The sequence below is a fragment of the Salminus brasiliensis genome, chromosome 17 (assembly GCF_030463535.1).
Source record: "Salminus brasiliensis chromosome 17, fSalBra1.hap2, whole genome shotgun sequence".
Classification (NCBI taxonomy): Eukaryota; Metazoa; Chordata; class Actinopteri; order Characiformes; family Bryconidae; genus Salminus; species Salminus brasiliensis.
Window position 1 is genome coordinate 24,914,985 of NC_132894.1, and position 22,242 is coordinate 24,937,226.

At 40.2% G+C, this 22,242-nt stretch overlaps 1 protein-coding gene across 2 annotated transcripts in view; it reads right to left on the reverse strand.

The window, feature by feature from the left end:
• Positions 1–22,242, reverse strand: part of ccdc102a (coiled-coil domain containing 102A) — an 81,804-nt gene that overhangs the window by 39,055 nt on the left and 20,507 nt on the right. For both annotated transcript variants that reach the window (XM_072659844.1, XM_072659843.1), the window contains exons 2-4: positions 6,207–6,963; positions 2,502–2,719; positions 216–324 (exon numbers count right to left, since the gene is read on the reverse strand). In XM_072659844.1, coding sequence (XP_072515945.1) covers positions 216–324; positions 2,502–2,719; positions 6,207–6,887 — 1,008 coding nt within the window. In that variant the 5' untranslated portion in view covers positions 6,888–6,963. The remainder of the gene's footprint in view (positions 1–215; positions 325–2,501; positions 2,720–6,206; positions 6,964–22,242) is intronic.

Consider the following 22,242-nt stretch of genomic DNA (forward strand, 5'->3'; position numbering starts at 1 on the left):
ATTTTCCTTTGTTTAAACATGCCAAACCCAGGGGATCACCATTGCTCTATGTAAGAAATATTAACACTACACAAATACTATTTGTGTCCTGAGACACAATCAGACTTTCTTTTATTCTCAGACATGTTTTGAAAAATAAATAAATACATAAACTGCAAATTATCTTTCAAGAACAGCTCCATATTTTTTAATGAGAGCAAACAGAATCTTCTTACCTGTTTAAGAGCCTCTTGTTTGCACTTATTCAGCTCCTCGTATTTCAGTTTCCACTGGCTCAGCTCGGTCTCCAGTTTTTCAATGCTTTTGCTGAGCGCATGCTTATCCCTGCAGACAGCATAAACCAAACTATGTTAGTATTACACTACATAGCAGTAGAACTGCATAGTCCTATCCAGGGAACAGAAGAGTGAAAGAACTCATGTGAATTGTCTGAATTGCTTTATGAGTAACTTTTTTACATTGCCATTACTTTGCTATAGTTATGCAATGGACTAAATGTTTGGAAAATACTAAACTTGGGTGTTAAGCCGTTTTCAGCAAAATTTAAATAGAAAACCCAAATCAGAAATATAATAACCCTCCACAAAACAAACAAACAAAAAAAACATAATGCACCCATCAGACCTCTTAGAACGGTTTGGATGTCATTATAAAATTCTAATCAGTGCACGTGTCTGACAGGCCTCTGTCAATGGCAAACAATATTGTTTATGTGTCCATGGCAACATGCACAGCCCATATATGGATACAAGAACAAGCTTTGATGTGAGCGCGGATGGGGCACACAGAGCTTTAGCTCATCAGTTTTAGTTTTAGCTCTCTAAGACATACTTAGAGACATACTCTACACTGGGGGCCCGGTGGAGCCAGATTAACTTAATTAGAAACATGTTTAGACAAGTAAGTTCAGTAATTGATAGTATTTGAGTATTTGATAGTAGTTGAAGTATTTCAAGCCCCTCAAATAACAACAAACAAAAAAATAAAAATGGTTCTGCCAATCAAGCCTGCAGAAAAATACACCATCTGTCACCTGCTCTTCTCAACAGAATTCCAACATGTCACAATCCAAAATGCTTCCCATTGGCCTTTAAAGTAAAGCTGTGGCCTGGAGGATGCAAAGTTTGTGGCCTCCTTCAGGCCACAGTCATGCAGATTCACAAATGGGAATTTGTAGAAGTAAATGTCTTAATCAGTGCAAGTGCACACTGAAGATTTCTCAACAAGTGCCAAGAGCAACAGCTAATGATATGCATGCAGGTGTAAAATTCTACAGAGGAATGTCAGGGTTTCTATATTAGATCAAGAACACATAAGAAACTGGAACATACGTTAGGACAATTTTCCCATCACAGCTGAATAAATCAATCTCAAAGTGGCACAAACAGGAGAAATTTCAGACTTGCCAAGTCAGAGTCCTGACCTCAATTCCACTAAGATGCTGGAGTGATATCTGAAGCAGCCGTCAGAAAGACTTTCCACAATCAGAATTCAAAACAATTAGTGAAATGGACCAAAGCACTCTCTAATTGCTGCCAAAGAAAGTAGTCTGGGCACCCATGGCTGAAAATGTGTAACTCAACGTTTGCAGTAACCCTTTTGTTCTACACACGTTAATGCACAGTGACCTGATATTTGATTAAACTAAAAGAAAAAGAAATTTAAATTTGGCATGTACAATAATGAATACCCTAACCCTAAGTTGGTTTTTACATGCAGTCACATTTGAAAAAGTTGTAAATCAAATGTTTCTAATTCACATTAGGTCAAATGTTCACAGGTCAACTGTCAAAAAGCATCAACCATGTGCTGACCAAAAATGCAAGGCAATTTTTTTCTTGGGGAGGGGGGGGTGCTGTAGGCTAAAAGATGTCTTTGGCCACGATCACCAAAAGGTATGTCTGCAGAACAAACGGAGAAGGCGTTGATGGCAAGAACCCTTTTTCAGCTGTTCAGCATAGGCAAGATCTTTTGTGCTTCAATGTTGTGGGGCAGCCAGTGGCACAGGAAACACTGTACAGGTGGATGGAAAAAAATATTCCACAGCAGATAAAGAAACTAAGGCTATAGATCAACAAAAAGGCTTCTACACCAGGACAATGATCCAAAACAAACTTCTAAAAACACCATGCACTATTTCAAGAAACACAAGCTCAGGCTTTTTGGAATCGCCCTTACAGTTCCCGGACATCCTTACTAAAACCTGTGAGCAGATCTAAAACATGCTGGGCAAGATGGCCCAATAATTTAGCAGAAATATCATTCTGCAAGGAATAGTGGGAGAAAAAAAACAAAAGGATTTCTCGCTGGCTGCAACAAGAGTTTGCGAGCTGTGATAGCTGTTTAATGTGAGACTTTCATTTGTTGTTTTAATTTAGTCATTCATTTTTGGCCACAGTATTGTGTTTGTATCAACTACTGCATCATTCCAAGTGAAAAACCTGGTATTGTGACATTCCACATCCCTAATAATGTTAAGACAAAAGAAGCAGAGATCTCACTCGCGCTCTTTCAAAAGGACTTTCTGGGATTCATCCAGGCGTAGTTGGAGGGCGGTGAGCTTGGAGGAGTCCTCTTCCAGGGAAGCCAGGTCGTCCCACAGCAGCCTGTTCCGGTCCTGCCGACTGAGAGCCGTGCGTAGACTGCTGGCGCTGCGTGCATCCCATGAGTCTGGAGCCTCCGCCTTGGCCCTTAGCAAAGCTTCCAACAGCTGCAGTTCCTGGGAGGCAGCCGGGACAAAAATAGTACAAGAAGGGATGAGACGTGCACAGATCGAGAATAAGGGAGAGAAAACTTTAATTACAGTGGAAAGAAGGGAAACGTCAGCAGGGGAAAAAAAAAAAAAAAATCATTCAACAGTCTTAAAAAAAAACTGCTTAAAAAGATGGGATACTGCAGCTCCCTGCACAAATCACTCAACATCCAAGCCTTACATCATCATAATAACAATTCCAAAGGAAGGAAAAACAAGGCATCAGACAAAGAATTTCATGTTTACACTCTCTGGACACAAAGAAGGGCTTTTTTCTCAAGAATATCCACATAACATATATTATATTACACCTAGCTCTCATTTCCTGTAGAAACACATAAAATTTACAGGCACTTTGGACCTGTAATCAAAAGCTGCTTTTTCAATTCCAATTTCCATATGTCTTCTCTCTCTTTTTCCCCCACAGCGGAGATTGTATATCAAAGGGATGGCCTCGGGAGAAAGACAGAAAACACGGAACACACTGCTTGCTTCCTGCAATCTCAGGAGCCTTCACAATCGTTTCAAAGCTAAAACAGGAGTGTGACGCATGCTCTGAGCCACCAGAGGGCAACAGAGGAGCATATGTGTAATCCGAGATGCAGAGCTGCACATGTGGAAGCATTCAGCATGTTTGTGTGGGGAGCTAGACTTGGAGTGGCAGGAAATGGGATAGTACGAAACAAGCTTGTGAGCTGGGCTGCCCCGGCAGTGCTTGTTTACTCAACAAAGACTGATTTGCACCCAGTGTCTGCTGCGGCTGTAGAAATGGAGCTATACTTTTGCTAATTTACAGTGCAAAGCATTGTCCGAAAGGGTTATCGCTATTTTTTGTTGCAAAAATGGCAGCAGTTGTTGTTGCTACAGCTCAAAGGTACTGCCCGCTGACTGGACAGGCATACACCCATCTTGCATGGCCTCCTTAAGGTCAAGTTTGACACTGACATTAATTTGAAATCTTCACTACATAGCTCCAGCAGAGACAAAGTGTGTGTTTTGTTAGTGAGCACTGACACTTTCAGTTTGTACCTGCCATCAAAAACAGGAAAAAAGCAGATGCCTTCATCATGTGTGATGAGCACTTTTTCTGAAACAGTAATTAAAAACACATTAAGAAAAAGCAGGGTATGCTTAGACAAGGCAAGTCTGTGGCTAGGAAACGGGAGGGAGGCTGCTGCTGGGTAGTGGGATTTGGCTTTTATGCTGCAGTCTCCTGGCTGTTCCCCCAGGGCTAAAACAAGAGGGGGGGGGGGGATGGAGCTCCAACGACAGGACAAAAGAAAGGAACGCAGCCCACCAGAACATGGGGAACAGGAACAGGTAATGGGAAACCAGTGAAGCACAGCATGGCACAGAAAATCAGATCTGCAGCTGACCCATATATTGCTCCATCTTCCTCCCTCTCTTTGTACAGACTGTCTTCACCTTTTATTTGCCTAGCTCCGGAGGTCTAGTAAGCAGCGAGTCGCCTGGACTGAATCCCAAATCCAATTTTTCAGTCTTGTTTTCATTCTTTATTTGTCTGAGCAGGGCTCAGGTTTCTTATTTCTCAATGGTATCAGCATGAGAACTAGATTTTCAGACAGTAGGGTCTGACCAATTTAAATGGCCAATATCAAGGTTCCAAGATTAAACATCAACACTGCTTTTGAAGTGTTTGTTTTATAATGAGAAAAATCCCTGATTACAGCAGGAGTATAATGATACAATTCACATGGTCGTACAGGGAATGCACAGCATATCTGAAGACTGACAAGCGTAATGCAGAATCAAATTTCATAAGTTCCTCCGGGAAAAATGTTTGCCATGTGAAGTTCTTGTGTTAGCCATGTTCCGCGTGTTCCCTATTTTTGTAGTGACTGGTTATTATCTAGTAACACACCAGTGACACAAAAGCCGATAGTACAGGTGATCAGATGCAGAGCAGACAACTGACCCAGCACAGCACATAAGTCTGAATATTACCAAACTGTAATAATGTGTTCATACTAATGATTCATGCTGAATGGACCACACCTAAACACAGAACAAAAAAGGTACATTATTTTATTACTTCAGAATAATTTATCTGTGGGTGAAGAAACAGTATGCTGAATAAAAGATATCTAGTGGATATGAGTGGGTCCTGGCAGGGAAGAAATTGGGAACCCCTGCTTTAAAATGTAAGCTGTAAGCAACATGCTTACAACATGCTTAGCTCAAGCTGGTGTCTAAAAAATAAAAATTCTAGCTTTATGCATTTTGGGGTTGTTACTTTTTTCCCCCGGTTGTGCCAATCTCAAACCAAACCATCATGTCCAAACCATAGGGTGAACCAAACAGTGACTTCTATGTATTGTTACACCCCTAACATAACCTGTAGCATTAGGGCAATATTGTATTACAACACAAAATCTTTATCTAAAGTGAACTGAAGAAAAATAAGAAGTCATTAACAGAAATCTAAAACTATAGACATTCTGATCCCAAATACCATATTTATATTATTTAAAACCACAAGTTCCTGTTATTCTAACCATTGGTTAGTTCCATCAATTGATTATGTCCACAGTCTATAACAGCATATCTCAGATTGCTAAGGAGCTAACCAGCCACAGCTGTGTGCGTTTAGTGACGCAATTTGCTTTTCTTAATCCAAACAAAAACTGCAGCACTTTGTCCCACCCCTAGCAAACAACTACAAAGAAGAGAATGAACTCAATCACAACAGGAACAAAAAAAAAAAAAAAACTCGAATGTGACCAAAATTACTCCCTCATTACTACTGCGCTATATAGTGAGAGACTATTTCGTTTCCTATGTAGCAGCAGAAACACAAATGAAATCAGACACTTTATCATCATCATGCGTCAGCACCAGTTGCATAAACAAATATGAGTGTCTGAGTCCTGTTTGAAGCTTTGTACACACACAAACTGAATTATGAATCAGTAAAAGCACTGTGCTGTTTGTGAAATAATCTTTGACTACTGTGTTGCTTGGAAACAAAAGCCTTTCATTAACAAACTACATGGGAAAATATCTTAAATTCATGGCATGTAGTTGCATGGAACTATTACCTGCTTATATGAGCAAACATTATCGGTTCCAGTTTATTCTGCTGTATGTTGCTTACTAACAAGCGACTCACAATGCATTTTGGTCCACATTTAGCTGGTGTAGTGAGCTACATTGTTTACAACAAATTACAAGTGCATTGTGGGAGATTTTAGTGCCCCCAAAATCATGTTTGAATTCCATCCAAACGAACATACTCAATAGTGCCCCAAAACATAAATAGCCCTAATCTCTTTTGTAAAAAAAAAAAAGAAAGAAAATAAGTATTTATATTTATAATTATTATAATTGTTTATAAAAAGTAAAAAGCCCCTCCTAAGCTTTTAAAAATAAATTTTAATACTTTTCAATGACATACAGGAGCCCTGTTTAACTAAATCTATTTAAGAGGACTTACCTTCTGCCTTTCTGGTTTCTCATTCCCCACATCCCTAACAGGTTCCTGCTCTGGGGAGCCAGGAACCTCCCCCACCCTCTCATCCTCCTGCCTGTGCTGTTTACTGTCCGAGCCAGCTGGCTGGTTGGAGGGGGATGAGGCTGTGGAGGAGCTGGAGGGTGGTGCTGAAATAGGGGCGTTGGACGGTGAGCTCTGGTCAGCCAGGAGCCTTTGGGCCTCGATGCGCAGCTGCTCATTTTCAGCTGCCAGTTCTTGCCGTTCACGGCGCACCCCAGTCAGTTCCTTTGTGAGGGCATCCAGGCGCTGCCGTAGCTGCCTGACCTCATCCCGTGCCCGGTTTCTCTCTGCGCGAACTTTGCTCCATTTCTCCCTCCAGTTGGCAGTACAGTCCGACCACCAGCGCATGGTCTTCTCCATCTGAGCGGCCCGCGCTCGAGCCTCCTCCAGCTCGCGCAGGCGAAGCTCCTCGCGACTCTCCCAGTCACCTCCAGCACCCTCACAGCCCAGCCCTGGAGACAAGAGCAAAGGGGGACTGGAGCTAGGGGTACCACCTGTGGGGCTCGGGGTATGGGTCAGGCTGTCTGGGGAACGTACCCGATCTGGCCCCAGACCCAGGCCACAAAGCAGGCCCGCCCCAGACTTGGCAGCTTCGGCCATGTGGGGGCTGGGCGTGTGATTCATGACTGAGCCGATGATTAGTCCAAGCACAGAAGAGCTAAAAAGCAACCGGGTCCAAAAGGTAGGGTAACATGATTCCCTGCAAGAAAAGAGAAAACACTGCTTAGACACTGGTTACAATAAGCAGGTGACTTCCACTGTGGTGACTTTACAACAGAACATCTACTAGAATTACATGGAAAATAAGCAATCAATTTTGCAAATCTGAGTGAAATTACTCGACACTGTTCATGGCAGATTTCTTCTGAAACACTCGTGAAGTAAGATGGGTAAGTGTACATGGAAGTACCAAAACATTGCAGCCTTACTGCTTTAGTCAATGACCCAATTTGCTCAATGACCCAACAGTGGCAGCTTAGAGAACTTGCATATTGAATCATCAACCCCACAACTACGCTCTAACCGATGGGTTATCATAACATACCATATTGCCACATACAAGTCATTCACAATTCACAATCCATCTCTATTAATAAGAAATAAAAAAATGTATATGCAGTCAACAAATCTATTTCCAATTTCATTATTTAGTCCCTGGCTTCCCACTGAGCTCTCCTCCTGAACCAAGGTCTTCCTTTCAATCTTACTTCATGCTTTTAAATCATAAAACTGCTAGCCAGTATGAATATATCAAGGGTCCCCCTTTTAAAGCTTTTGTTATTGTCAAGGTTTCTGCAGCTTTCCTGCTTTTCCTCCTCTCAGCCTAGTGCTAATTAGGCTTGCCCAATGGACACTGTTTTGTATCAGTGTCTATTGTAAAAAGCACTGTATTATTAGAATTTAATTATTGTCTTCTACAGGGAAGAGGTTTCTAAATAAAGTCACTAACTTCGAAGTCTTGGCACTGCATTGCATCATACCAGCCCAGAAACCCTCAGTGTGTTATACAGGTCTTTGCCCTACTGGGTCTTAGCTGGTGGAACAGCACTCAACCTACATTTCAGAATTTATTGTTTTCATACAAGTTCTTTTCGCTTGTTATGAACAGTGATACATTTTAGGCCGCCTCGCGAACCTTATCATGGGAAAAGTCTACTCTGATGCTGTGACATGACAGTGCTGAATAATCCAAACACAGCCCCAAAGCTTGCACACTTCAACTGAAGAAAGGAACAGAAAAGGGACAAAAACACAGAATGAGCCATACCTAAGATCCAAGCATATTTTAATGGATCAGGTATCGGCTATTTTAATCATAATTCTATGGTTTAACCACGGTGTGCAGAGCGCCAGCTGGTGTCCTCAAGGCACCATTAACAGACATCATACCCTGCCAGCAGCACTTCTCAGAAGACTATTTTACAGTGGAACATGAAAACAGAGCACAAAATCTGAAACTATATGAAACTATAGACAGGCTCTGTTTTAACAGTGGAGGAACCATGTGCCTATTTTTGTTTTTAGACCAGCACTGAAGAGCGAGTTCAGAATCGGAGAGGAGGCCAACCCTAATGCTAATACACACACACTATAGAAACCCATTACATTCACCTCACTATAAAAGGTAGTCGACAAACAATGGTTATCCGTTCAGAGTGTGTACCACTACACACAAATAGACATACAAAGTGACTTGACTGCAGTGTTTTAAAGGAGCTGGGAGCTGAATGGTCAGGGAGGGAGAGTCAGACTGGATTATAAGATATTAAACACACTATAAATAAGTAATTTTACAAAAAGTCCAGAATGTTGCTGAAAGTGATTTTACTTCAGGATTAATCAGCAGCACATCTTATTTAAACTGTGTGGCTGCATTATTTAGACAAGCACAAAGATCGGCAGGTTACTCATCGTTAAGGGTCTTAATTCAATCCAAATAACTAAATCGGGACATCCCTATTTAAAACTGGATAAGTCAAATGTACAACGAATGTACATAGCACAATCCTCCCTTAATGGAGAATAAAGAACTACTGATACTGAATATACTATTTATAGTAGGGATCAGATTTTGTCTGAATTCTTTTAATTTTGCACTTTGATCGCTAGATAACATGCTTGTTCACCATGGTGTAAGCTAAAGAATCAGAGCCGCACAAAGCCCCAGGAAAGGAATAACATTGGAATGTTTCAGCTGTTCATCAGTGTTCAAAAGTATGTTAATACTAAATGTGGATAATAGTACCACTTTCCTGTGTGGATCACCCATTTCCCTCTGATTTAACTTTCTCAGAAGCATGCAGCATGCTTCACCTCAAACTGTTGGCGGGGTGCTGCAACATGGAACTAAAGAATCATTGAAAATTAGACCCAGGGGTAATAGCTGATCAGTCATTTAGATAAGATTCTGTATGTGTGCCTCTTACAGTATGATAACCTCTGTGTGAAAGGTCTGGGAGGTTTTGTTAGGAGAAGTCCTGAAATGTAACCCAAAGGATAATTGGGCATGTAATCTGTCTAAGCCAACCAAAATTGTGTCTAGGAATGAAGCTGGAGACAGGTAATGTAAATGCTGGAATGCTGGAACTAAGATTGGAAACCTCCCTTGTAATATATTATTTGTTTAACAAACTAAGAAAACAGGCAAATGTTTTCAGAGTCATTTCAATGAAATTATGGTCTTAAATGAACACAACAGGAGGGGTGAAAAGATCCAAGGATCTCATCCAACTGTACACTTTTCATGCGCAAAGAATGGAGGTGCACGAATATCTCTTGGAGCTGCACGAATATCTCTAGGCTTTGCTCGACTCCCCTCCCCTCAGCCCCCCACAGCCCCATGAGGAGCTGCCGGGGCCCAGAGGAAGTTCCAGGGCGGAGCCTGTGGCTTTGGAAACTGCACGCTGCTGCACACAGAAAAGAGCACTGCAGGAAGCACAGGCAGAGCCTCTCCATAAAACACTGTTCACATGAAAGCCCCTGTTTTATTAGCTATTTGGCATGGGGTGAATTGACAATTGTAAATCTGTGGCAAGTGATCAGATTCCTCCTAGGCTGTGAAGTGTGTGAGTTATATTCCATGCAGGCACAGAGGTTCAGGCACACACATAGTGGTAAAATAGCGCAACTGCTGTCGCTGTGGGTCAACAGGACGCTAAATCAAGGCTCTGGGATCAGCCATTTCACTCAAAAAAAGACTACACTGCTTGTTTTGCTATGAGCAATTGTGGGCCTCCTTGCCGGGCCACATTTGTGCACTCTGAAAAATAAAGGTTCCTAAATGGCTTTTGGCTTGGGCATTTGGCCGCGAGACTTAACTGGTTAGGCAAAGACCTCAAACATTGTTTCATGTAAAATGCCTGTATTTAAACGTAAAAACGTAAAAATTGTTGCACATTTTAAATACTAACTGACATTACATCTTAATATTTTACAATGCTTCAAGGCAACCAAAAAACAAATATTAGTAATATTACTGAAAGGTATTCAACACCAAAACCCTTGCATGAAGTTCTTGCACCCTTCTTTTTAATGGATGGTAACATCCCCTTAAGCTGTTTTCACAATAAAAGCATTATGCAATGTGCTTACCGCTCAGGTTCTGCACAAGCTGCGGTCAACACCACTCGCGGTATATGCGTGTCACTTGCTGGTTGGGCGCAAAAGTGGGAGGCACTCTCTGTAGCGAGGGAGGGTCTGCATATGTGTACTGGCTAGTATCAGAAGCACCTTAGATGACAAGTTTATTTCAGAGGTTCCCTTTTCTTAGTTAGTTAAAATGCTGGTACCTATAAACTTGGGCCGACACCTGCTTCCATGCTACGCCTTTTCTTGATGGGTCATGACTGGTTTTCACACTGATATATGGTACAGCTCCTGTTCAGATAGAAGTAGCCTGTCCTCCTTGTTGGAAAGTACTGCCAGACACACCACTGCTTTCCTATTGGCCATGGCGAGACTCGGCCAGTGTGCAGTGCCCAAAAGTTTAGAGAGGCCTGCGGTCTTTTAGGGTATTTTCACACCTTCACTTCTTTGTCTGGTTACATCATCTTGGTGCAATTCCTTTGGAAAGGTGTGAATACAGTAATCGAATGTGAACCAAAACAATAACGCAGAGATCCTTGACAAGATCGGTCCGGTTTTCTTGTGATAAGAACGTGATCTAACCTCGATCTGATCCAACTATCAGGTGTATTCTGCAAGTCTGAGCTAAACAGCTCCCACAGCCAGGTATTAAACTGGCATACTGCTCACATAATCACTACAGCTATGAACAGAAGCCACCTCTGCCCTTGCTCCATGTTAAACTGCACAGAATTATGCACTAGTCTGGAACACAGGACCTTCTTACTGTATTTACTTTCTTGCTCTCGACAGGTCTGACAAATAAGCGGAAAGAACTTTCTCACGTGGCTTGTTGTGACGCACTTTGGTGGACTGGGTTATTTTCTGTGTGAAAACAAACTAAACCACAGGGAAAACACTCTAAGTTTACAAACTCCGTAATTGATTCGGACAAGAAAACAAACTGTAAGTGTGAAAATGCTTGTTGTTCTTGGGTTCTTTGTCTTTATGAGAATGTCAGGTGATGTGTTCAACAGCTAAAGCTGATGCACAGCATGTCATGCCTCCAAATCTAAAACACACGAACAAGTCTACTGCACAATAGAAAGAAAAAAAAAAAGAAAGAAAAACTTTTGCAACAGCCTAGACAACCTAAACACTACTGAAATGTGACAGGACCTGAAACTTGCAGTTTGTGCAGTTCATGGCTTACATACAGCACACAAAACCAACAAACGTCACTGTGCAGTTCTGCAAAAGAGGATGTGGTTGAACTAATCTTCTCTAGGTGTCCAAACAGTCACTCAATGCCTTTAAACACCAACTCTTTGAACAACACTCAACAAAAGACTAATCTTGCATGAATTAAAAGGTTCATCATTTTCTCTTATGCAAGGTCTTTTCTCTGTATATTGCATTTTTGTACCAAGACATCAGATACTGTGCATCTTTGTATTATTGTACTAGGCATCAACACAGATTCTTGTGTCGGTTGGTGTCAAGGGTGTTTGGACTCTAGGGATAGCTAGGGATATTTGCTGAGTGGACAACAAAATACTCTTGTGAGTTGCTATAGATAAACATACTGGCTAAATGCCACATATGTGAATGTAATTTACAGATGAACCAGTGACAGAAGGATTGCAAAAAAGAAAAAGTATCTGCTGCCTAAGATGAGCAAGAGAGAGTTAAAGAAAATGTGAAAACCAAACAGATGCATTTGAAAGGTTACATCCTTAGTCTTAAAAGTCAAAACAGAAACTTGCCATCACAACGTTTCTGGTGTGAAAGGTAACAGTCTGGCTAACACTTCAAATTTCTTGCAACATTAGATGTCTTAAGTGGCTTCAGAGACATACAGAACTTTGCAGATAAGAGCACACCAAGACAGACACAACAACTGTTTCTGTAAACTCTTATGGAGTTTAGACCAAAGAGAAATACATTTATTAATACATTTGAACATGACAAGAAAAGACTGGTCAAGCAGCTGCAAAGTCAAATGTTGGTTGACCAAACAAATTTTGCAACACAACTCAAATCCCCACAATGGGACCACTACATGTAGTCTCCCACTGTCCTGCCAACCACATCTGTCTTCCCTAAGACACTTTTCCCCATATACCCCCGAATGGAGAACACAAACCATAAATTTGCCATTCTCCATCAAAGGCACCCACCACCACTGCCACACAGTTTGACATCATATTTTATTTCCCAGAAAACATCTGGCAGTTCTTTATAATTGATGCCAAAAGCGAAATTGACAGAGAGACAGGCATAATGGGCTCTATACAAAACAGGTTTAAAACTCAAAGATCATTTAAAAATTGGACCGAACAGCAACAAAATGTAAGGAACAAAACAGACAGAGGGAGTACATTAATAATATTAAATAATATGAGGAAGAGTTTTGTTTTGCTTATCATTTTAGTGCAGAGTGTTCAGGCAGTAAATCTCAGGTTCACATGAACCATGGGAGCTGAACATGATAAACGCCTGGACAGTCTGGACATCTGTTTCCTCTGAGACATTTAATCACTCTCAGTAGTAAAAGGGATCCATACACTGGTCCGAGATATACGGATATGGGAACTGTGGCCCAGCGGTGGTATCAGTACATTTCACAGCCAAATCTGTCAATGCCAGTGTCAATGTGTATAAGGTTATATTATCTACATCTACTAGCATCAGTTTATTACTTGCATACAATATAACATTTATTTCAATATAATATTGATTTGAAATGAATTCAAATGAAACACTGACATTTCCGTGCAGTAGCCCATCATCCACTACACATTTTTCCTGAGGGTAAAAAAATGTAATCAGTCAAATTGAAATGTGTCCAATGAAGATTTGTTGTAAAGCAATATAATTATCATTGGGCATCTCTGATTTTACACCAGTTTATCAGCAGTTGTAAATTTATGAAAGATCTCAAAACGCAAAGAAAAAAGAGAAACCCTGAAACAATGTCCTTAACACAATGCAGTTGGTGCTAAGCAGGTTCTGTCTCATCTCAAATGCCAGAGGGTTTGATGTAAAGTCAATAGTGACTTTCACTCAGTGGTCCACAGTGAAGTCTCATCTGTCAAGTCACAGCCAACTAATTGCTCAGAATCCTGTCAGAGAACAAAGAAAAGTGGGATTCAAAGTGACAAACTTTTTGATTTAGAGACAGCGAGGCAAAGCACTGCCAACAGTTTTCAAGTGTAAACAAAAAGAATACAATTCAACCGGAAGTGCAGGCAATGACCCAGAAGCCTTGATTTAGGGCTGATTTGATGCATTTCGACTGCCATTTTGTATGTATAATAAACTCATCTGAGCTGCACAGAGGCTTTGCTTCTATCACACAGACTGAAAACACACCTTTGCTTCAAACTGTGCTCCCTGCGGTTTGTAAATTAGTTTTGCCTGAGAGAAGAGAGGAAGTCTGTCAGCGTCTTGCACCTGCGGTTTCTGACCGCAGACTACGAAAGTGACAAAGATCATTTTCCCTTCCACAAAGCACAATTTTACAGCACCACTGCTTTTGGAACCAGCTTTTCTATTTATTTGCATCAAAGTAGACCACGGTCTGGAACTATAGGTCACAGACGAAGAGAGAAGAGTTTCAATACTGGAAGGTGTCGATTCAAAACATAAATAAAAGAAGTAAAAGGCCGAAACATCTGTAATGCTTTGATGTCCTTGTTGAGAGCGGTGTTAAAGCAGACATACATCATAGACTTGCCTTGCTGCTCCTTGCTGTGCAGTTAAAATCTAATAGAAGCGTGAGCTCTATTCCCTGATACTAATAAAAAGGGTGCTATACAAGTTTGCACATCCTACGTCTCATCTGTGGCTTAAAAGTTACAGCAGACAGTTGTGATTTCTTAACCGCTCTGCTTTTGAGCAAGGCTAAGTTTACAACAGAGAAAATGTTGTACCAGTGACTTAATCTGCCACTGCACATATACAATAAGAAAGTAATTCCCAAAAACACATGCACTTAAGAGTCTGTGCAGAGGTCGCCAACGTTCTGCAGTCAATCGCTACAGACCTCCAAACTTAATGTGGCCTTCAGATTAGCTCAAGAACAGTATATATGCGCCGCCACTGGACTATAGAGCAGTGGAGATGTGTTTTCTGGAGTGACGAATCGTGCTTCTCTGTCTGGCAATCGGATGGACAAGTATGGGTTTGCTGGTTGCCAGGAGAACGGTACTTGTCTGACTGCATTGTGCCAAGTGTAAGGTTTGGTGGAGGGGGGATTATGGTGTGGGTTGTTTTTTAGGAGCTGGGATCAGCCTCTTAGTTCCAATGAAAAGAACTCTTAATGCTTCAGAATACCAAGAGATTTCGGCCTTTTTCATGATCCCAGCTTTGCAGGAACAGTCCATAGGCCTAACAGGTCAGAGAAGGTCAGAGATAAAAAGTTACCAGAGTAGTATAATTGTGAGTAATGAATTTTTCCCCACTGTGGGACAAATAAAGCATTATCCGATCTTAAAAAAATAACACACTTAAAAAGCAGAAAAGAAAAGTTTAATCTTTAACTATTTACTGTAACCGAAATCTCACCTTATAGCAACTGCCTCCAATAACTGTGCTACACACAGACCCGCTGAGGTCCCCTCTACCTTCGTTAAACCAGCTGCCACCTACCGGTCCAACCAGCAGGCCCCCCACCCACCACCACCCATGACAGACCAGCGGCTCACCCGCCCATCACTGCTACCTGTTTAGTGACCATGTTAAAACCATTTTTAATCTGTTATACCTGGTTTGGTAATTTTTTATCATTAATGTTTAAATAGTTCTGGCCAGAGGAGGATGGGTCCCCCTTGTGAGTCTTGGTTCCTCCCAAGGTTTCTTCCTCCAGCTCGAAGGGAGTTTTTCCTTGCCACTTCTTCTTTGTCTCTGTCTTTTATTAATCACTATTTATGTAAAGCTGCTTTGTGACATCAGTTGTAAAAAGTGCTATACAAATAAATCTGACTTGACTTGAAATCTGACTTATTTCCCCACAGAAAATGTTACTCTGCTATACTGTAAAAAGACAGGGTTACACCTGGAATGAAGTGACTGAAAGCTGATGGCTGCAAGATATGTCTGTAGGACCTGCACTGCACCTTTCCTCCATTATATGGAGTAGCTGAGTTGTACTGTACTTGAACTGCACTTTTACTGCTGAAACTCTACACTGATCGGACAAGGAAATCCACAGGAAAAATTTGCTTTTGAGCTGCAAGCTTAATAAAGGCGGTCTGAGACGCACTTGGTCTGTGAGAAAGAGACATGTCTACCAAATAAATAGGCTCCACTTCTGGTTGCAAATTTGACAACATTGTGAACAATTTTGGCTTCATTTCTGTAGAACAGGGAAGGGAATGGAACTGTAATTATATATGTATAATTATACATTTGATGTAACTGCTTGCGTAACTGCATGAGTCAAAACTAAAGCTGATACTTGCGTATTATACATAAGCTGTACTACTGTAATCCACCTATAGCAGTGAATACACTGCCAGTAGTTACACTGTCAGTGTAGCTTACATGTTTCTTAAATAAATAAATAAATGGCAGAAGAGTATTGATAGACATGTGCTCAAGATTTCATCAGACCATCTCTAATGTTACATGATGGACTTTCAGCAGCTTTAACAAGAATGATAGTCATCCATAACAACTGCAATTTTAAAGCTTTTAAATTCCACTTTTCCATCTATTCTAAAGAAATACGATCCCACTCTTTTCTCCAAAAAATATGTCAAGCTTGTCATCGAACCCCTATACTCACGGTCATGGCCAATTCATTATTCACAATTATACTTTTATAGATATAAGTTTAGGCTGGCCAAAACAATTTTCAGACTGTGAAACAACAACTACATAGTCTCTCAGGGCTTCTGCAAGTCTTGCTCAAGTTTCCTGCAGCGACTATGTGAAAATGGAGCAGCAAGGCAGATTTGTGGCCTGTGCAGCTGGTGGTTTGGACCTCCACCTGTCTGGTGTACAACAATACTAATAGTCTATACATCACATCCCTGTGAATAGCACCAGACCTCTGCCATTAGCCAGGAACACTAAAAGCAAAGGTTACAAATAAAGGGTCAGGTCAGGTGAAAAAGGCCACAAGAACAGATTCTTCAGTGTCATGTTGATATAAAAATTATGAAAACATTTTCTAGAGTACCAAAGGTGCCAAAACTACCGCAGCGTTTATAGATATGCCAGTTTTTTGTTTTTTTGGTTTTTTTTTCAAAATTGACAAGTGCAGCATAACAAGCTTACATGTGTAGTCAACATCAAATGCCAAGGGAAGAAGAACACTATAATATGAGCGCCATTACGGGCAGATAAAAAAGCAGCGACTTACAGATCCAAGCATCTAAGCATATCAAAGGACATCCAGATCTGAGTGACAATGTCTATAATCTGAAATGTTATAGGCTATTATTGTTTGTGAATGGCATTCAGTAAGGCAGACATTAGCTTGTAATGGCTCATACTCAGTGATGGCGCGCTGTTTGTGTGGCAACCTCTGTGGTTTTCCTAACACTAGAAGCACAGTGTTGGGCCAACCTACTTATAACAGGAATGCTGAGCTCCTCTGCGGCCATCTGACCGCTCTGACTAGCTACTAGAAGTGAAGTGTTAGTTTTACCTTGTATTAGGACAGCTGAGAAACTGTTACTGACATATAAGCCAAGTCCAAATGTTGTGGGGTTTTTCGTTTTAGTTCTCAACTTTCATTTTCAACATTTTGTTTAGTTTTTAGAATACATTGACTGGCAAACTGCATTTAATCAATACCATTAAAAGTTTCCAATATTTATGGTTATTCGTAGGGTATTAATAACATCTCATGCTCGGAAACTAAGCCAATGCTTTGCATATAAAAACAAAATGCAAACTGGAATGTGCTGGATGCATAAACACATTATTAGTAAGCAGAGACACATTGCCTGCAATCACAGCCATTTTGAATGGCCATTTTCAATAGTGCAATAGATTATCAAAGGGACTGAGGTCAGGGCCAGGCTGAAGTTATGTAGGCATACACAGTTCTTTTTCTGAGCCACTCCCATGTTGATATGGTCTTGTGCTTGGGATTACAGTCATACTGAAAGGTCACTATACTCTCATGTTCCAGTTGATCAGCATGGTTTCATTCATTTTATAATGGTTTAAAACGTCCTGCTTATGTCAATGAAATGAATTTGTACTGTGTATGCGAATGCCACCATGATCACACTTGCAGATATGATATTTTTTAAGATAGTGGGGGGTACGTTTTGCACCACAAAGTGCTTTATATTTTTGGCCCAAAACCCCTATATTGGTTTCATCTGGTCACAAAACATGTCCTCACTCTTATTTTACCTCAAATACTTCCGCACAGTGTAGATTTTAGGTAGAAATATTTAAATGTACCGCAACAGCACAGTAGAGGTTTGATAGCTATTGAGGCACACTGCTCATCTTTTCATCTCTCTCTTCCACAAGTTGCTGAAAAGTGGTCCTGCTTAGCAGAATGATCGTTTTTGAGAACCTGCTTGCAATCAGAGGTGTAAAACAGTTGCAAAATGTCTAAAACAAATAAATAAAATAAATAAATAAAAAAGTAAGCAAGCAAATAAGTAAAAGATCTGCTAACTTTGTACGCTCAAAAAATTCAAGCTCTGTAGAAAGCCTGCAAGTATCTTACTAAGCAAGCAACAGAGCAAGGACAGGAGCAAGAGGCAGTAAGGGGGAGATAAATAAGAGAGAAAATCTAACATGACATTAAAACGGAGAGGGGAAACCAGAAGCTTAAGCAGGCCACAATGGCAGGAAGACACAGAGGACAAAGAAAGTAGAGCACTCGCACACACGTAGAAAGCCAATAAAACAAAGGAAGATGAAGAAAACAAGGTTCTGTTTTCTCTGCAAGATTATTCTGCCTAAAAAGACAATATTTCATATGACAGCATGGTCATTCTTGCTGCATCTGTGTAATGTATACAATAGTGCATAAAAAATAGAATATTGTTTGAAAACAGTTTCTTAATTATCTCAAATTATTTGAATATTTCATTTCGAGTTGCGGACAGCATAAATACATATATCTGTATATCTCAGTCTAGTTCAGCACACACAACCACAATCATGGGGAAGAACTGCTGAGTTTTCACAGTTATCCAGAAGACACCATCAATACCTTCCATACCTATCAGTGCATCAAAAACCACTATGCAAAGACAAATTCTTGAAAGGACCTACAACTGCTGCATTCCTTATATCAAGCCGTTCGTGAACCAGAGATCAGAACAGTCTAATCTGAACAATAACTAGACTGTTGCTAAGTGGTCCATAGTCCTATTTCAGATGAATTTTGCAGTAAATTTGGAAATCAAGGTCCTAGAGTCTAGAGAAAGAGTAGAGGCAGTAGGGAGTCCAGTGTCAAGTTTCCGCAGTCTGTTTGGTTTAGGATGCCATGTCATCTTCTGGTGTTGGTTTTCAATTCAAAACGCAGCCTGTAGTCTAACGGCAAATATTTGGAGAACTTCATGATTTAAAAACCTTTATAGGATATAATTCCCTTTTCCAGCACCTACCTACAGTGCCATAACTACTACCAAATGGTTTGCTGACCATGATGCTACTGTGTATGTTTGGCCAGCTTCAGTCCTCAAGTCTCCAGACCTGAACCCCTTAGAGAATCTATGTGATTTTGTCAAGAGGAAGATCAACATCAAGAGAAACATCTGAATCAGAAATACAGACGAGCCAAAGGCCACTTTCTGGACTTCAGGACTTCAGTGCCACAAGCTGATTGCCTCCATATCATGCTGCATTGCCGCCATAATTTGTGATAAAGGAGACCCAACCAAGCATTGAGCGTATAAATAAACACACTAGTTTTTATATTTTTGAATTAAATTATGAACAAAAATTAACTTTCACAATATTCGCATTTCTTGAGTGGACATTCATGATGTTAGCTGTTTAGCAATGCAAGACACTAATAATTGACTAGAACCTGGGTTCAAGTATTTCTGGCATTTTGCTTCGAAGCAAAATTAGCGTTTTCATTCATCAAAGTCTTCTCCTCATTTATTATGCTGCGATGTGAAGATGCCTAGGAGTGGTCAAGCTGATGGTGATGCATGACAACAAATATTCTATTAGGAAAGGATTAAAGCTGAGAGATGTTGCACTCTCTCATTATAAACCCGGTGACCATGCGCGGTGCACGCCAAGAATCCTCCTTAACCAGAGCTAAGACTTAATGCTTGTCTAATCACAGCAGCATCAGAGAAATCAGCCTTTATATTAACACCGGATGATGGAAGGATCTGACTCTTTGTCTTGCCATTACAAATAAATGGATGATTAATGCAAACTAATCTCATTTATAAACTCATTTAATGTCAATTATGCCAACCAACAATGTCCATGGAAATGCCATGCTCTAATGGATGTTTGAGAAAGGATACTGTTTAAGTGCAAGTTATCATTCTTGTTACTATCCAAGCTTGGTCTGAACACCTGATCTTCAAGTGCAGCAGCCATATTTGAACACTAATTCATCACTGTTATTGCACACGACACCTGCTCTGAATGCACCTGGTCGCTATGGCAACAGCAGCTGTTCCACCAGACCAAAAGAAAAGAACTCACCTTTGGATCTATTAATAGAATTAGGGGAGTGCGTATGTGCACTGCACAATATGGACTTAATATTAGCATGGGGAATTTATGGCCATGTGTAATAATTGCAGTATGTCTTGCAATAAATTATAAATGTGTTAATGAATCAATAATAGAGCTGTGCTCAAAATATCAGTATAGTAATATCCCATGGATAACCTTGTAGTAATACATTTCGGAATCACATGGTTAACATATACACAAGTCAAACTGATCCGTCATAAGTCTGTGACTGCGGATGTGAAAATGTGATCTAGTGGTTTCCAGCAGTCCTTACTGGTTATTGTTTAGAGGGCTGGACAGAATACGGACATTACTCAAGCACACAAGAACATCCTTAGATGTACTTACAGAGATTAGAAAAGATTACTGCTACAAGGGAAGTCCTGATCCAATTTTTATTTGTCCCTGATCAGAGTATGCATGTTTTTATAGATGTTACAACCCTTTTTAAGGTTGTGACCATTCTAGTGTTCACCACCTCTACTACTACCACCATAGCTACTGCTACTACTACCACAATACCACCACCAACAAAACAATTTCCATTGGTCTTCCACTCTGAAACTGCTGTCTGTACATTACAGTCTACAAGAGTACAAGACATTCCCGATATCTGAATCAAAACTTTTACTCATGACTTTCAGTTATAAAGAAAATGATCTGAAAAATCACAGTTGATATGTAATGCATAGGTGTGCATCATATACAGTTGAAACCAGAATTGTACATACACTATATAAAAAGACATATATGCATTTTGTTTCACTGTCTGACAGAATAAACTTTTCCCGTTTTAGGTCAATTAGGATTACCAAAATGATTTGCTAAACGGCAGAATAATGAGAGAGGGAATTTTTAAAGACAATTAATCAAGTTTAATTACATGTCATTAGTATTTGGTACCATTGCCCTTAAACTGTATGACTTGGGTCAAACTTTTTGTATATCCTTCCACAAGCTCCTCACAATAGTTGGCAGGAATTTTGGCCCATCCCTCCGGACAGAACTCGTGTAACTGAGCCATGTTTGTAGGCTGCCTTGCTCACACATGACCTTTCCAGGTTTGCCTATAAATTTTCAATAGGATCGTGATCAGGGCTTTGTTATGGCCACTCCAAAACACTGACTTTGTTATCCTTAGCCACTTTGTAAACAGTTTGTAACCATGTAACCATAATGTTCTTTCCTCATGATGCCATCTATTTTGCGTAAGTGCACCAGTCCCTCCTGCAGCAAAACAACCCCACAACATAATGCTGCCACCCTGTGTTTCACAGTTGGGATGGTGTTCTCAGGCTTGCAAGCGTTCCCCTTTTTAATCCAAACGTAACAATGGTCATTATGGCCAAACAGTTCAATTGTCAGACCACAGTACATGTGGTCATGTGGTCAGTAAATTTCAGAAAAGTTTATTCTATATTCGGTTTATTCTATATGTCAGACAGTGAAAAAAGGATGTGTCTTTTTATATAGTGTATGTAAACTTCTGGTTTCAAATGCACATACACTTAACTCGTATAAGGTAATAACCATGAGCTGTTAAATGGGCATAGTAAGAATTAATAAGACCATTTTGGAGCTAAATCGGTTGCATGTGTGCGATAAGGATCAAGGAGAACATTTTCTCTCAGAACAATTCTCTGTGTGTTAAGAAATGTACTACAATTAGAAAAACAATATTAGTGCCAGGCTGGAGTTGGATCATTATGTGGAGTTCTGTGTTCATATGATGCAATTTGTATTTTGCATACTTTATGGAAACCTCTATTTGAATTACCTCAAATAATGGTTCTCCCAATTTAACAATTTCAATGCCATGAGGCCATCAAAAAACAACCCCCTAAATTTACAACCCCTAGAGTTACTAACTGATACATAAGAGTTACATAACTGATTTATAAAAAGCTCTGATACTCAGTTTCATTTTCAATACATGCTGGTATCAATTTCCAAATCACCTCCTTCAATTGAGGCACAATACAGGGCAGCCAATGAGAACAGAGCATATTCATCTTATTTCAGTCGTACAGGTGAAATAACTGAAACAGCCCATTTAATTGAAAGAGACAAAGAAAAGTTGGAAAATGTGTAAGATATATATAGTGACAAAGGCACACAAATGTTAAAAGTAAACCTCAAGAAAATAAATAAATACATTTTTAAAAACCAACAAAAAAACATCTATAGATGATTGACAAATGTATAAAGCTGTAGTGTGTGTATA